The following is a 17,780-nucleotide window of genomic DNA, read 5'->3' as shown; positions in this document are numbered from 1 at the left end:
AAAGGGGAGAGGAACATGCCGCCGTTCTACAGAGGCCTGCCAAATGGAACACAATGCTTTTTTTGTGTATCCTGAGTATTGGCAGTGATGACAAGTCGCATAATTCCATGTCGTAAAATGGTGTGAGCAGTTGTGTTGGGACTCTGGGCTCTCCCAAGGCCAAAGTCAGACATAATTCAGGCATATTCATGGTCTGTCATTGGCTGAGAATGAGATACATCAAGGCTAAGCTTTTGACTTTCAGAACATCAGCGCATCATCATGCTATTAAGTGACTTTTGAATTTGCCTTTATACTTTGACACATAGACTCTAGAAGGTCAGGTGTTGATAATCTGTATCCCCGGTCTGAGTACACTAGTGCTTAGTCTATCACTAAAGAGGAGAGTTTCAAGTTTATTTTATTTAGCACAGTTACTTAAAACCATTGCTACAAAATATCTCATTACATGTCATCAATTTTTAAATTAATAAAACCGATTTGCTAAAAAATCAGTAAAAAAAAAATCAATGCAAACTAATTGATCTTTGTAATACATTGGTAAGATATTGTACATATCTTTTTTTTCTGCCCGGCATACAGCGGAATTCGGAAATGCTGGATCCTTCCACTGTGTAAAAATCTGAGTTTTAGACAATGTGCACAAGCTTCAAGAGTCTTAACTTATGATACTACCCCTCCCATTGTTTTTGCTGTTTCCCGTTTTTTATATGGCATGTGGCGGAGAAGATCTCTTTTCATCAGTATGTAATAATGGCCCATAATTATCTATTGTACCTTTTCTCTTTGATAACCCAACGTTTAATAATTTTTTAACCTAACTGTATTTATGGTTTTACTGTCGTGCTTGTATATATCTTATTGCACTTTTATGGTCTTCGACCGAAATAAAGTTATCAAATGAAATGAATGAATACATTGGTAAAATAAGCAGTTATTTAACAGCATCCGACATTTGCTTTTCAGCTATATTAAAGATCTGTCTAGGCATTTTCTTCTCCACTTGTTTAAAAAATGTTACAAAGCGGCAGTTAAGCTGCGTGTCCTCAGGTGCAAAGCATTCCAACAAAGCCTGCCTCCGTGTGCGAATACCTCTCTGATTAAAAAGTGGTTTTAAAAGCAGTTTCCTTTCCTGTGTTAGTTCTTTGGACATGCAGAGAAGGTGCAGCATATCTTCTTGTGCTATACCACATAGGCGACAAATGGAATCAGATTGGTTTTTCAGCCAATGTGGAAAGTGCTCTGTGCATGGAAGCAGGCCTAATCTGTATTTTAAAAATTGAATGTTGGGTACATTTGGCAAACCTCAAAGATAGATATTTTTGTGCGGCCAAGGAGGTACCGGAGCTCAAAATCATCCAGCCATGCAATCTGTTTGATAGGGCTGCCTTGTCTTTAATCCAGGATTGGTTCTTTACTATTCTCTTTGTTGTTTTTTTTAGAAGGCAATGACTTATAGAAGTTACCCAAAGTTCTGGGAGACCTAAAGTGGTCAGACTAGTTGCTAAGTATTTTGTAGCTGGTGAGGATTCCAAAGAGGAGAGATGAAAAGGTAGGTGGGGGGAATCACAGTTTTTTAAAAGAACGCTCACCTGTTAGTAAGTAAGTGTCCAACATTTTTAGGCCTGGCATTAGCAACACCTTTTGATTTCACTACAATTATATGTATAATATATAAGGGTTTTCAGCAAGCCCTCTTCATACATTATTGTTTGATTAACATTTTTCTTCCACCCACTCCAGCATATAGTATGGGGCAATCGGTTAGTCATATTCAGCCACTGGCTAAGTTCACTGAAAGTGATGAGGTTCTGTCCTTTCACACAGAGGATATCAACATACAAAGTAGTTAGTTTAAGTACCAGAGACTATATGTCAATGCCCTTTTAGTAACCCAAAAAATGGGTTTGCTTTTAACTAATGTTTTTTCTTAGACGATGATGGCCTGACTGTTTCACTGACAACAACGTTTTACAAAAACTATCACAAAACAAAACAATCATTGACAAAGCCAAAAGGCTGGTAGCCAACACCAGACATATTGGCTTTGTCAATGCTTGTTATAATAATTGTGATATAAATATCCATCTTTTTTTCAGATTTTTCAAAACACAAAAATGTTTGGGAATTTAGAGCCATGGAAGGATTAATTATTGTTGTGAGTTAACAGAAAAATACAGTGGAAGGCCGAGAGCATAATTAATGATGTGTGAGAAGTTCTTTTATTATTATTGAGGTTTGAAAACTTAATGTGAGTGCCTTTTATTGATGCTTATTTAGAGATCGCAATAGCAGTAAAGTGGAAAATCCACATAGTTCTGTGGTGTGTTTAGGGGTAGAGGGAAAATAACGGGATTAGCCTGGTGAGTGAGAACAAGGAGAGACGCACGACTTGCAGAGTACTTTGAGTCACAAATACCAGGATCAAGGGCTGTGTTACAGAAGGTGAGTGCTTGAAGTGGTAATTTAAGACTTAGGGCCCGATGTAGGTGGCAAATACCGGTCGGAAACGGCCGAAATCGGCCGTTTCCGACCGGTATTTGGCATCTTGAGATGTAGGGGGCCATTTTTACAGATTCGGTAAATTTACCGAATCGGTAAAATACAGAATCGGTATTTTTACCGATTCGGTAACGGCCAGATGTAGGTGGGACTCTTCAGAGTCCCTATGGCCTTACAGAATCGGTAAATACCGAATCTTAACGATTCGGTATTTACCGAATCTGAAATACCTACATCTCCCCCCCTCTAATTTACCACTTCTAAAATACCGATTCGGTATGATTTGGTATTTTAGAAGTGGTAAATTAGATTTACCTACATCGGGCCCTGCGTCTCTGCCACAGTTTAGGCTGTCTGGTATCTTAAATAGCTGAAGAGCTGGATCAGTACTATTTTACCACTTCCTTACGAGTTCAGGGCTAAATTCCGATCCCTGAATAAGCAAGAGTGTACACAGGGATCAGATTTTCAAGTTGTGCAATAGTTATCACACTCTTGCAGTATCCCTCTGCTAGATTCTGGCAGCTCAAACCGGTATGCAACGTTTACCACGCAATTTTTACAACGCACTACCATTACAACGAAACTTTTACAACGCAAAAACTTTTACAACGCATACCTTTACAACGCATGTTTTTTTCAACGCAGATACCTTTACAACGCATACCATTACAACGTAAGTATTGGTAAGTATATAATTATTTTTAAAATGTTATATGTTTGGGTTTTTGGGTAAAGGGGTATTTTTAGGGTTCAGGGTCAGTTTTCAGTTTTTGGGTAAAGGGGTATTTTTAGGGTTCAGGGTCAGTTTTCAGTTTTTGGGTAAAGGGGTATTTTTAAGGTTTGTGGTCAGTTTTCAGTTTTTGAGTGAAGGGGTATTTTTAGGGTTCAGGGTCAGTTTTTGGGTAAAGGGGTATTTTTAGGGTTCAGGGTCAGTTTTTAGTTTTTGGGTAAAGGGGTATTTTTAGGGTTCAGGGTCAGTTTTCAGTTTTTGGGTAAAGGGGTATTTTTAGGGTTCAGGGTCAGTTTTCAGTTTTTGGGTAAAGGGGTATTTTTAGGGTTCAGGGTCAGTTTTCAGTTTTTGAGTAAAGGGGTATTTTTAGGGTTCAGGGTCAGTTTCCAGTTTTTGGGTACAGGGGTATTTTTAGGGTTCAGGGTCAGTTTTCAGTTTTTGGGTAAAGGGGTATTTTTAGGGTTCAGGGTCAGTTTTGGGTTTTTGGTGTAATGGGGTTTTTTTAGGGTTCAGGGTCAGTTTTCAGTTTTTGGGTAAAGGGGTATTTTTAGGGTTCAGGGTCAGTTTTGGGTTTTTGGGGTGCAGGGGTATTTTTTATAAATAAAATAAAATTACATTTAAATAAAATTAAATAAAATTAAATTATATTACAATATTTTTAATTAATTTAAATAAAAAAATGTATTATATACTTACCAATACTTACGTTGTAATGGTATGCGTTGTAAAGGTATATGCGTTGTAAAATCTTGCGTTGTAAAGGTATGCGTTGTAAAAGTTTTTGCGTTGTAAAAGTTTCATTGTAATGGTAGGCGTTGTAAAAGTATGCGTTGTAACGTCATACATCCCTCAAACCTGTCAAAATGTGTGTGGGGTGGGTGAAGGCCCACAAAAAGGCACTCTTTTTGATGCTTTTTGTGTGATGAAAACGCATTATCCATTTTGTACACAATTTTCATGCTAAAATCTCATAAAAGGTGAGGTATTCTGTACTTATAATTTGGTGTTCAAAAAGAACAAAGCATGATTTAAACCTAAAATCTCAGAAAATAAGGTATTAACTACACCAGGAAACACCTCCTCTTGTAGCAATGGTATTTACCAGGTGTGGTAAAGGCAGCACTCTACTACAGCACCTAGACAGTGGTGAATAGTTGTTTGTCAATGGAACTTTAAAGGAATGTACTGATTTTGGCTAGAAATATAGCTGCATTTGTTGACATATCCAGAGTAATTATAGGTCACAACATAATTAGATAATGCAAAGCAAAATAATGACACAAGAAAAACATAAGAGAACACAACACAACAAAACAAAACAGCGAAAACAGACTGCAGCACAGCAACAGAACAGCAGAACAATAACAAAAGACAATAATGCAGCACAGGACCACAAAACAACTCAACATATCTCTACCACAACAAAATATAATACAACAAATATGCCAAATAATCACTGTCACGCATAACCACCTCCACAATCCTGCGTTCATTATATAGTGGTAAAAGGTGACTGCACCAAGCACTGTCTTAAATACTAACGAGGACCTGAAATAGCTCCAGTCATAAATAGTTTGTGGTCCACCACCTCATGACCAGAGGAGGGCAGCAAGAGGTAATCACAAACATCATGTGACCGGTGTGCGCAGAGTGGTAAAAACGAGCATCACATGATCAACAGACCACAATGAGTGGTAAGTAGCAAGATCCCATGTGCAGTGCAGTGCTGGGCGATGGGAGACTCAAGTTGTGCGAAGATTTAGAGTCTAAAAGCACAGAAAGGAGAAGGAGAGGGAGTATGTTTTTCACTGGTACTGTATGTGATTTTTTTCAGCAGAATATTAAAAAATTTAAAAAATCATTGAGGTGCATGCCAGATCCTTAGAAGGTGTATTTCAAGTCTCGAGGTGGGCAGTTCTCATAAGGATTATGGAGCACAAAAGGGGTGAATGGGGTGGAAGTCAGTGGAAAAAGAGGAAGGCAACTTTAAAGCATCTTGTATGTAATAGGTGTCGTGCAGTCCTAAGCTTTATTACATGAGAGTGCAGCTCCAACACGAACCCACGCAAAGAATGCAGTGTTCAGAAATTACCAGGGCCCCTGTTACTAAAGACAAGCCCCCCCATCAAATAATCAATTGCATTTAGGGACTGATATAGTGACTAGTATAGGTTGTCAGTCTGCCTCCTTGGCACATTGACAGCAGGGTCATGGGGATACTGAATCTGTCCTTGAGGTTGTGAGTGACTACATTCAAGGTATAGATGACAGGACCGAATTGTCATTTACACTGCACCCACACACTTATAGAAACACACAAGGCCATAGCAATTGAAAACAACAAGTTGCCATTGTAGCTTAGATTGGGATTCTATTGAATGTCACGGTGGAGTTGGTTTTTTGGGCTTAGCTGTATGTTCCAAGATGGAAGTCATGGTGTAGGATCACACAGGGATGAAATACAGAATCAACATGGCGTGCTTTGAGTAACAAGTCTGTAGATCTTTAGGGGCTATCACAATCGCACACTTCTTATTCTCATGGTTCTTGTAATTCATAGAATCAATGACTACAGATCTGCCTTTCTTATCTCAGTCACTGAGTTCAAGCACTCCACCAAATAGGTAGCCTTGCTGAATTCAGCTTTAGTCAATGGCCGCCAACAGCCAAATGCACCAGCGCTACCTGGTTCCCACCGTTCCCGGCTTCCCAGGGGGATGGATGTCGTGCCCCCAGACAGAAGCGGCATGTGGTGTCTCCACTGCACTAGAATGCACAGTCTCCTCTGCAGGAAGAGATAAAATTAAACAAAAGCCACACGTTGTCTGGACTTACAGGGTTTCCAAGCTGTGTAGCCCATCGAAGCAGTGCGTCCCCAGGCTGCGGATCTTGTTGTTGTGGAGGTGCCTGCGGAGACAGGAAATACCAGTGAATGGAGCACAATAGTGAACAGGCATCAGTGTAGCTGATCACGTTTCCACCGCCCCCGCTGTTCATCTGCTCTTACACAGGAGCACCCTCGGGTGATCCACACGTCTGCAGGTGCGGCAGTTGATCATATCACAGATTAAGCCGTTGGCCTCTGAGGACATGAAGCGGAAGAAGAAACGGTTGCAGTAGTTATTAACATGTGCATGATCTCTAAGAGGTATTACTGTCATGAGGATTCCCAATACCTCCAGTAAAAACTTTGGTATAAAAAGAAAACAGAAGACGGCCATTAGACAATAGGATATAGAGCATCCCTGAGCTTGCAACTCAGGTGCCAAGAGAGTAAGCAGGGCTTTCCCATCCTCCCTTATGCAGGGATCTGAAAGTGACCAGATATCAGTTTCATTAACAAAAGTCTGCAGCCCAGCCTTATGAAAAGCGTGGTATGTGTGTCTCACTCACTATGTCACTAATAAAATAAAAATTCAGATGCACACAATTATGAGGTACACGCGGAATTGTGCATAGTTAGGTACAAATGCCTTCCTGAAGGGGAGACTTCTCGATCTGTGTAACTTTGGGGAAAATGTGGAAGAGGGGTATGTGTATGAGGCCAGGCGATGCTTTGGTGCAAAGCCAAAAAGTTGCTGTTTGTTGCATTACTAAAACGTTTGCACACAAAATGTAGACACACTGTAAGGTCAATAAAAAGTAGATCGAAGTTTGTATTTTGTGCAAGGAAAGCAGCTCTTATTATAAGAGGAAGGCATTTCTCCCAGGAAAAATAATTTCCCCTCTGCGGGGAAAAAACAAATAATAATAATTCTGACTTTTCCAATAAGACTGAAGAGGAAGATTTCCAATCAAGAAAATCGGCCTAAGTTAGGTTTGGATTTTTCAGGCCTACTTGTGTAAATATATGCCTGGTGTATGTTTTCAAGATCTACACCTATAACTAAAACAATGTGTGACTGTCGAGGTAAGTAAGAAATCTAAGCCAGAAGCAGAAGTTAGGCATAGATGCATCAAGCTAAAAACCGGTCGCAAACGGGCAGATTCTCAGAATCTGCCCCTTTGCGACCGGTATTTTTGCATTTGGGATGCATCATCCCAAATGCAAAAAATCGCAATTTAAGAAATCGCAAAATTGCGATTACTTAAATTGCGATTGCATTTAAAATCTCAAATTGAGATTCCTTAAATGCAATGCATTAAAGTAAAAAAAAATGCGATTTCGCTATTAGGGGGAGCAAATTACCATGAAGTTGAACTTCATGGTAATTTGCAAAAACGTTGAAAAATGCACTATAGTGCATTTTTCAAAGTTCCATTTTACACACAAATATGCCTTTAGGGCATGTGTGTGTGCAAGATGTTCCCATGTGCAGATTTCAGGGGTGCAACAGGGTGTCCTTTTGACACCCTGGCACCCTTGAAATTGCAATCTCAATTTGCGATTCTCTAATTGAGAATCGCAAACTGAGAATGTCTTCCCATTCATTCCTAAGGGCCTCTAGGCCCATAGGAATGAATGGGGAGGTATTCCTTAATTGCGACTCGCAATTTGCGAGTCGCAATTAAGGAATGTTGAGAAGTCGCTATTTTTTTAGCGAGTTCTTCATGCATTGCCTTTTGCTATTTCTTATTAGCGAATCCTTATTTTTCGCTAATAAGGAATCGCAGAATGGATGCTTGATGTATCTGTAGGTAAATCTCTTCCCAGATGCTTGACTCTGTGAATCTTGGCAGGAGTAAGTATCCTTAATTATTGCTTACAACAAGTAGTGGTACAACACAGCTACATCACCAAGAACTAGAGCAAAGGCTCAGAAAAGACAGACAATAGCTGTTTGGACATAACCACTCAACCACCTACAATTGCGTGCATTAACCACAAGATCGCTCATGGAGGTTATTCAGAACTTGCACAATCTAGTTCATGCTGCTTCAAAGGGAAGCGGCGTCAAACGTGTGCACACATACATGCTCTATAGAAATGATTAGTATGTAAAGCTCATGCAATTGCAAATCAGCCAACATTGCTTAGTTCAAACAATTTAAGAAACGTCACAGGGGAAATAGGTGCGAAAGATCAAACAGTAATTGTATGGCAGGATGAATTGCTACCAAATGATAATTCGGACGCTTTACTCGTGGGACTTCACTTAAGTAGCTGTGGAGTGCTGCACGGCCTCTGCGTTCTAATAATTTTAAAAGCAGTCTTTCAAAAGACACATGACTGGCATTCATTGCACCCTCGATACTTGAAATCACAAAGCTCGAATAATGTGGGTCTAAATCGTGACCCAGGGTTTATGATCAACGTGCAGAGTGAAATAGCACAGTCCCCTTTAAAACACGAACAGGCTCTTCGCTTTTACAGTACTCAGATGAGTGGCTGGGCTATATACAAGTTTTATGGGATAAGCTAAACTTTAGGGTTTATGGCCGATTTTAGTGTCAACTTTACTTTAGACGTCTGGAGCCCTCTCGCCAGGAAGCTCCGGCATGCATTGCGGCGATTCGTGTTGACAGATAGCAACCCTCATGTAACTATCACAATTGTAGAATTGTCAGTGTGGCTTCTAGGCGTCTAGAATGTAAAAAGTCCTTTCGGCACAAGGCGTAGCCTCGGCTTAAATAAACCACGCCTCTCCCCTCATTTAAAAGCTGTTTCATCTGAAGAAGGGCATTATGTCGGCTCGAAGGTAATTTCATCTTTGTTCTCAGCCAAATGCAATCAATCACTACCTGCAACCGACTTTACCTATAAAAACACTGAGGAATTATCCAGAAACCAATGCAGCAAGCTAGACAAGAGCAGACTATATAGACTACTTTTAAGATTTTGTAGCTTCACCTGCCAAACTAAGAGGGTGGCTGCCTCCTGTTTTGGCATAATCAGGGGTCTCAGGCCGGTGCTTAAATTCTTCGATGCCCCTACTAGACAGCTCGTGGTTCAGGCCTCTGTGCTGTCTAGGATAGATTATGCCAGTGCCCTATTAGCAGGTACGAACAAGGCAGAACTCATGCGGCTGCAGCGAGTGCAGAATGCCGCCGCAAGAGCGGTACTAGGGTTGCCCAAATGCTGCTCAGTGTCCAGAGCATTGCAATCGCTCCATTGGTTGCCTGTCGCTCGTCGGATCGAGTTTAAGGTGCTCTGCCTAGCTTTTAAAATTTTGAAAGGCACGGCTCCACCTATTCTGATGAACTTACTGACCCCATATGTTCCCTCTCGATCCTTGAGATCGATGGGTCAGAATTTGTCTGTTGTCCCACGCTTTCTGCTGAGCAGGATGGGTGGCCGCTCCTTTCGAGTAGTGGCGGCCAAATTGTGAAACTCTCTTCCCAGTGAAATTCGAGCTATGGAGGATCTATTTCTATTCAGACGCGCCATTAAAACCTTTCTTTTTAATTAATACTTCTTGATTCAGTTGCGCTCTGTGATGTTGTGTATACCTTTCCTGGCGCCAGGACGCCCCTTTGCTGGGGCAGCTGTGCGCGGTACAAAAACCAATAACATAACATAACATAACATATAGCACGAACTAGACCCGAAGATATCAGGTATCAGAGCGCTTTACATGAGCACCAGTTTCATTACAGATGGACACATTCATTTTTGTTAGGCAGGGGGAGATTAAGTGATTTGCCCAGAATCACAGGATGTTGAGCGTGGTTGCAGAGACTCAAACCCAGTTTCCCAGCTACAAAGTCGGCCGCTCTAGCCGTATGGCTACATCCTCTTCCTACATCCCTTAAGTGGAGGTCTGTTGTGGGAAAGATTGTACAGTCAGACCCTACTGGATTGAAATGGACTGCAATTCAGCCCAAGCCCGCTGCACATCATCATATCAGATACCTAAGAAACATGTCCCTGTCTTCTGTTCACAGGTTGTGCAAAGCCAGGAGACTCCAGGCTGAAGATCATCACACCATGCAAAAAGGCCAAAGCTATATAGTTGCACTGCTGTGAGGCCAGTAGAGTAGCACAGTGATCACTAACTGTTGTGGGCTGCCTAGCTGCAAGGCCACGAAAGGGGACATTTATATGAATTTGCACTGCTTTTAACTTTGAGTTGTAAGGTGATATGTGTGAGATATCCCGTGGCTAGTCGAGGAGAGGTGCTCTGATGGAAGAGTTTTTGACAGGCCGGAGAGGCAGCTAGCTTCATGGAGGCGCCAGCTTACAACATGCTCTCCTAGTCTCTCATTGAACCATTCTGTTTCTGATGCTGTTTAGTGGCATCAGCAATGCACAGGATAAAGTGTGTATTAGACTCTATGCGTCTACTGCTTTGCCCATCTCTGATGTGCCAAGGATTGTGTTATTAGTACACTTTTTTCTTACATTCTTGGCATTTGTGCACACGGGTACATTTGCAAATTCGCAATTCAACTTTAGGCTGTTTTGCTCGTTGGTTCATTGCTTCTCCTTTCCTTTGTAGATTCGTGTTTGTTTGTTATCCCATCAGATCTCCCAGTAAGACCTTATTTTCAGGTCATAAAAGTATGATGCGGGCACTTGCAATGAAAAACCTGTAAATATAATAGGCTTAAGTCAATTCCACCATAACCCGTATCTTTCATCTAGACTTGTTAAACCTCAAGAGATCAATTCATCAAAGTTTGCCAAAGAAGGCCGCTGCCACTACGTGTATGAAGCTGCACTGCAGTGCTGCAGCAGGACTAGAGCAGCATGCCCTTCGGAAAGGCATCACTGTTTTTTCTGTCCATGACAGCCAGCTGTATCTGCTCGACTCCACCAATGCTAAGGTCAGTTCTGCCAAAGAGTGCCTTAAGGTCATCAAGGATGAATCTATGTCCCAGCATTATTTGAAATTGAACCAAAGTCATAGCGACCACGGAAGTGACATGCCATTGATTTTTATTTCTTCCATATTGTTAGATCAGGTGACAAAGGAACCAAAAGAGTATGATTTGCCCAAGATCAAACAGTTTGGTAAAGTTGGAGACCCAAGATTCTAATGCAGTACTGCTTGTTCCAAATACTATTGCCTTGTTACTGTATTACACTGCATTACCTTTTGGTGAACAGAAAATTAGAGTGGTCCTGTCTAACCAACCACCCTCCTCCAAGGCATTATCTAGTCCATTGTTTTACCTCAAACTTGCTGTCAGCTCTTAGGTTGACTCAACAAGACTTCGTGTGGGGCAAATAATGGAGGCAGAGCAGTAAATTCAAAAGATGATTGGCCAAAAGCATACAATTTGTTCAAATGGCAAGACCGGGATTACAAAACATTTCTCCTGGCACTTCAGTTTCTATCTAACCCACTAGACAGCAACTGGGGTAGCAGTGATTCTGATATAAATGCGATGAGACTACCCTTCCCAGGGAAATGCCACTATTGTGGGCGCTGCCTAGAATTTTATTCAGTGCAGATTTTCAGTTATTTAGATGAAGCAGTAAAGAAAGGGTTAGTTGTTAATTCTAGAGTTGTTGTTTGCCCATGTCAGTGAATTGCCCACCATGTTTGGGGTCCTGGAAATGTTTATAGCACTTGCTACCTGTACTTTGCCTATTTCTAATCCCCCAATGTTCTCATATAATGGGAAAAGGGCAGAAGTAGATTGTGAGACTTTTTCTTTAGGTATTGGGGCAGAAGGTGGTTAGAAGGTAGTATATATTGCGAAAACATTTGGTTGGCCATCTGTGTTTCATGTCTTGAGACTTTGGATGATGGAGTCATTCATTTTGTAAATGATGGAGTTATTCATTTTCTCGAAATGTGCCACTTCACTTGCGAGTAGTCATGGCTTACTCAAAGTGGTAAGGGACTTTGAGCTCAAATACAGTAAGGCACCGCTATCACATTGATAAGCTCAATATCCAATGGAGTTATATCTTGCTACAGGGCCTGATTTAGAGGAAGGGGTTACAGAATCAAATCCCCAAAAATGAGCTTTGTGACTCATAATCCCCCTTGAGCCATAATAAACATCTTCGGACGAGGCAACACACACAAAGGGTCTCTACAAACACAAAGCGTCTACAAGCTCACAGTGTCCTGTGTAGCGATATTGTAAAGTTGGCCTTTGAGGCACAGCCCTATGATGCTTTGGAGCCCAGTAATACAGGTGCTGCTGTGCGGATAATTGTGCAAAAATTGATGCCTCGGACATACTCACAGCTCCTGCCATGTTCTCCTAGTTGGAATAATTGCCAAACCATAGAGATTTCATGTATTTTGCTTTTACTGGTGTAATGAATCCAAGGTGAGTGTCTTATTTCACAGTTTTAGAGAAATTGGTGATGGCCGTGAATATAACACAAGAGCTTGCGAGATAAGGTATCGGAAGCAATGATGCTTTGAGGCGGCCAGGACTCCAACAAGCACCGTGCACGACAGCCGTTTATAAACCTGGCACAACATCAGAAGTATCAGTTTCCACTAAAAGGGCCGAGGCCTGCACCTGGGAACCAGAAAAGGCTGAAGGAGACGGCAGTCAATCTGGGATCCCTTCATCTCACGTCATTTGGTGAACAGGCTTCAATCTGCAGGCTCAAGTCGCAGAGCTGCTCTTTCCCTTTAACCTTAAGCACGTTTTATCTAGCGCCAATATAGCATCAGGTGCAGCCATCGTGGCACTTCAACAGTTCTCGTCAGATGCTGAGCAAGGTAACATGCAAAGGGTGTACTCCACATCCCAAGGAAGGCAGACCGCCAGCAGAATGCTTGTCTTAACATAACATTTGTACATGGACCTGAGGTCTTTGTATGCAACGGTGTTTTCAGTTGTACGAGCTGTCCTGCTCAGTGCCAAGCAGAAGTGAGTGTGTGTTTCTGCCAGGGTTGTGCAATGCTGCTCTAGGCGAGCCGCATCATTACCGATTTCAAGATAACCATGTAAATTAAATGTGCTCATTTGCATTATTTGAAAGTAAATGTCGCTTGTTTGGTTTTCAGAAGCGTCGGCATGGATCTGGCCATGCTTGGCACCACATGTGACTGAGGCATAAGAGAATATGTGCGGAACAGTTTAAGGTCCGGTGAAGTTTATTTCTTTGATTTATTTTAAGTTATTTTTGAAAGTTATTTCAGACTTCTTGTTGAAATGGCATACATTATCCTTCCAGTGACATATTTTTATGACATTTTATGCAGAAAGAAAAGTGATTTTGAGGCTACAATTGATGTTTGCACTGAGGCGAAGGGAAAGGTGTGTCAGGGCATCATGAAATTATAGGCACATGAGAGAGCGCAAATTGATTTAAATGTATGAGTACATCACACTTACCTGTAGTAAGCACAAATCATGAAGAGAAATGCCATGAGTGCTAATAGTATCTGCAATTATATTCTGAATGTATAGCTAATGTAGAGATTTAAGTAGAAGTGGAACTAATACAGAAATGTGTGACATTATATGACTTTATTAGATGTGATTATTTTTTTGAATCCATGTCGTGAAGCTGCTAAAACATAAGATGGTATGTGGTTAAGAGCAGAACGTGGTAGGCCTCAGGGCCAGAGCTGGAGCTAAGAGGAAAGGTGGTTCTTTTCACGACACAGATTGTATTACAATTTTGGTCATTGCATTAATGGGCCATGATTTATAGAAATGTTTACTGAATAATAGAATAAGAGTATTAACATGCTTTAATTAAATGAAGAAGTTGAATGCTATAATCATAATGAGAAATATTGTAGGCCTGAAATGTTTTAGCATTGATTTACACGTACATGTCTGGGCTGAGAAATGTTGCAAGCCTATTTCTTTTAGAAGTCTATGAGAGTTGGGTTCTTGGCGGCAGATATCTGTCTGCAACAGGAAAGGGGGGATCCAATTATAAATGAATGAATAGAGGTCTGTTCAGTAGACGGCCCAGACATGGAGGAGGGTTCTGGAATGTTTAAGGGGTATCAGCGGGCCGGAGAAGAGTCTGAGAAGCAAGGTCAACTCTAACGTCTGAGGCCCAATACAAAGCATCATGGAAAAAGCCTGAAGTTGCACCACGTGAGAGGCGTTTCGCAAGGGGCGTCTCAAATGTTGTTGACTGTTTTGTATTAGGGACAGCACCCCTGGGTGGAGTTAGAGCAGAGACCTGAGGACCCTTTAGAGAGCGGATGGGTAGGCAGAGAGGGGTCATGACTGGAGAACTTTAGGTTTTCACCAAGAGACTTAGAGTGGGTGACTTCCCTTGGGGGTCATTCACTGCTGACACCTTTGTTAGGTTGGGATTTGGTTAAGTAGGGATACCATCTAGAACAGGGTAGGGACGCCTAACCTGTGTGTGTTTTCCTCCAACCTAAATGAAGGAGAGATATGCGTCTATGCTGATAGCTTTATTGTTCTTAGAACTTGTGTTAGTGATTTCTGTTGCTCGTCTGAGGGCTTTTCGAGAGCACATGTATGTAATTGGACCTGTGTATCTCGTGAATCTCATTCTGAGATGTCTGTATTTGCAGCTCATTATATCTTTACAATAAACTTTTGAAACCTAGAAGTTGTCCGTGATCTTTGAGAGTAGAGTCCTTTATTGGGTGAACTAACTTGCAGATAGGTGTACTGTTTTCTTCCAAGACAGGCAACAAAGGTTCAGTCGACCAGATCGAGGTTTGGATCAATAGATATAAGGTATCGATCAAAATCTCGCCCTTTCAGTTGGTAGCTATAGAGGATGGTTGCCTTCTTGAGGACGGTGACCTAGGCCAGGTTAGCTTACCCCAAGGCCCCTAGAAATCGATGATCGGAAGAACAGCCCGCAGATGAAGATCCGGATGACGTGAGACAGAAAAAGCAGCAGTATCGGTCGAGAGTGAGTATAAAGGGTTATGCGTGTTAGATTGCGGTGTTTTTGTATTGTATCTATGTTGTAATGTTTGGCGGAGTTGAATGTCTGTAGAGTGACTGTGGAACAGGTTGTGAGCGCGCGCAACCGGTGGAAATCTTAAGTTCAAGGAGAGCTTAAGTGGTTCGGGTGTATCGGACACCCAGAGTAATTGTCAACTAGTGTGAAGGGGGTCATGAGGTACCATTGATCACCCGAGAGACCGAGATAGGGGGAACGTAAGAGTGAGTGCGTGAGTAACGGACGCTGGTCGGAAGTTACTGTGTGTGTAAGCAACCTATCAGAGAGACGATAGACATCTCGTCAGTTGTGTTGACATTTACAGATAGACTGTGGACGTACAGTCGAGAGAGAAGTGACCGCTTGGTCGGAAGTAGTCATTTTTCGGTGTATGAATGGGACGCATGCATAACCGGGAGACGAGTTGAGAAAGGAGGGGTGCTGCTGCGAAGCGGAGAAAAGTGACGTCAGGTGGTGTCGCGCAGTGATTGGCTGACCGACGAAAGACCGCGCTGTGATAGGCCAGCTAGCGAACACGTCAGACAGGGTCGCGACGTGATTGGCCGACAGGAGAAAGACCGCGCTGTGATAGGCCAAGCTAGCAAAGCCGCGACAGGATTGGTGGATTGTCATCAGGAAGTAAACAGAATAGCGAGGCTGGATTTTGTGCGCATAATTATGAAGTGTTTTAAATGGTTGAAAGCGCTGTTTAAGAAAGAGAAGCGAGGATCGTATGAAGGGGAAGAAGCCCCGCCGGAGGGTACGCCAGCTCGTTATATGGCAGTAAATGTTGGGTTGCATACGATCCTTTGGATATCAGAGTGGAGTAAGATTACTGAAGGAAATGAGGAACTGACGTTCCCGAAGTACGGGACGTTCAGATTAGAGGTGTTACATCGATTGAAATCAGTCATGACCTCAAAGAGACCCTTGCCTAGACCAACCCAGTTCGAAGCTCTTGATGCATGGATTAGGGCAGCGCATGAAAAGAATATGAACAGACGACAAGAAAGGGTGAAACGCTCGGTAAGGGCAGTGCAGGATGCCAGGTGGGATGCGGATGCTAAAAGATGGAGAGTGCATAACATGGAAGTAAATAAATTGTACCCAGTGTTAGAGGCGCCAGTAAATAAAAGTCCCCTGGAAGACGATGATGAGAGCGAAACAGAGGATAGCCTGATAAACAGATTACTGACAGACAGGCCACCCCCGTATAATAGAGCAGGGGGAGAGGTCGAGAATACTGAAGGAGCAAAGGGGGGCAATGCAGGAGAGCATAGACCGCTTCCCAGTTCAGAGTGGGATCCTGAGCCAAAGAAAGAGTTGTTCCAGCCTAGTCAGGTGCAACAGGTAGTCGGTAGGTTTGTGGTACAAAGAGCGCCGGAAACGGAAAGCGCCACATCCTACCCATTACCAGATGCACTACAGGTACCTGTTACCATAGGTCCTATAATATCGATATATGACCAAGAGAGAGCAAAAGGGGAAGAACGGAAACGGAAAGACAGAGGAAGAGCAGAGGAGGCAAGGAGGAACGATACCACTAATTCCCCAAGTCAGATGCCGATACCCAGAGAGTGGAGCACCCCGATGCACACAGCAGGGGACCCAGGAGGAGATCCTGGGGGCCCTAGATGGCCAATGGACTTGAGGGGATCGGGACGAAAATCCTTTCAAGAGTTAAATGAGTACATGAAGCAGTGGGATGAGGCAGTGAAGGCTCAAAAGTGCATCAATGCTGCAGAAGCAGAAAGGGAAAGTCAGGACAGCCGAGCACGGACTCACTGCGGGGCTGGGGAGAGTAGCCCGGAGTGGGACTGTAGAGGGAATAGGGGAGTCACCCATTGGGCCCGGAGTGGAGGTAGAACAGACCTGGAAAACGGGGGCCCCGGGAGTGAAGGGGTGGCGCACCCAATACTCAGTGAAGGGGAGAGGAGAGCGCAAGAGTACAGAAACAGCTTTAGGTGTCCACACTGTGTACCTGGCACCCGAGAACCGAATGGGAGTTGTGAGAGGACGCACCATAGTCCCTGTGATGACAGAAATGAGCGCAGCCCAGGGAATATGGGAAACCAGGAAGGATCGTATCGGATACTGAGCGATACGAGGCAAAGGGAGTGTAGCGACCAGAGGGAAAATAACAGAGAGATGTGCGGTGAGAGGAGAGAAGAAGATGAGAGTGGGCAGTGTAAGAGTAGGGATAACAGGCCCGTGTTCCATCACCTTCCAAGATCGGATGGCCGAGCATGGGACCTGGAGAGATGGGAGCAAGGGAGGCCACCCATTAACTCTCCTGAGCCCAAACGCAGAGCTCGAAGTTGGGATGGTAGGGAGACCAGTGAGCCCCCTTCGAAAGACATATTGCGAGCTGAGATAAAAGCCAAGAGACTTGATGTCTCCAGTTTAAGGTCAGATCTGGATGACATGGTAGATGGTACCCTGCCTTTAGAAAGAATGGAAATGTATGAACAGGATGAAATACTGTATATGGCAAAGGACATTACTCGAAAAGCAAGAGCAGTCCATGAGAAGTTAGTCGAACTAGCAGGCAAATATATGGTGGACTTGTCAAGAACCAAAGCATTACAGGGTAACCACAGGCTGCATTACACAGATCGAGACCTAGATGAGAGGAGAACGATTGGGCTGAAAACACACATAAGGGAACTGATTGCTGGAATAAGGACATGGAGGGCACTAGATAAGTGGGAAGAGAGGTGGTCCAAGAAAGGGACCGGCAGGAGAAGCATGATTGGTATGACACCAGGACAGCAGGGAATAGAAGCTTACCCTTTG

The 17,780-nt window shown here is 42.9% G+C and overlaps 1 protein-coding gene across 1 annotated transcript in view; it reads right to left on the bottom strand.

Annotated features, from left to right (window-relative positions):
* The window catches only part of LGR6 (leucine rich repeat containing G protein-coupled receptor 6), a 528,574-nt gene that overhangs the window by 166,969 nt on the left and 343,825 nt on the right, over window positions 1-17,780 (bottom strand). Inside the window, exon 6 of the mRNA XM_078644169.1 lies at window positions 6,071-6,142. Within this exon, the coding sequence (XP_078500295.1) occupies window positions 6,071-6,142 (72 nt within the window). The remainder of the gene's footprint in view (window positions 1-6,070; window positions 6,143-17,780) is intronic.

Source organism: Lissotriton helveticus, chromosome 5_1 (assembly GCF_964261635.1).
Source record: "Lissotriton helveticus chromosome 5_1, aLisHel1.1, whole genome shotgun sequence".
Taxonomy (NCBI): Eukaryota; Metazoa; Chordata; class Amphibia; order Caudata; family Salamandridae; genus Lissotriton; species Lissotriton helveticus.
Note: the sequence above shows the minus strand (reverse complement) of the source record. Positions and strands in the feature narration are given on the sequence as shown.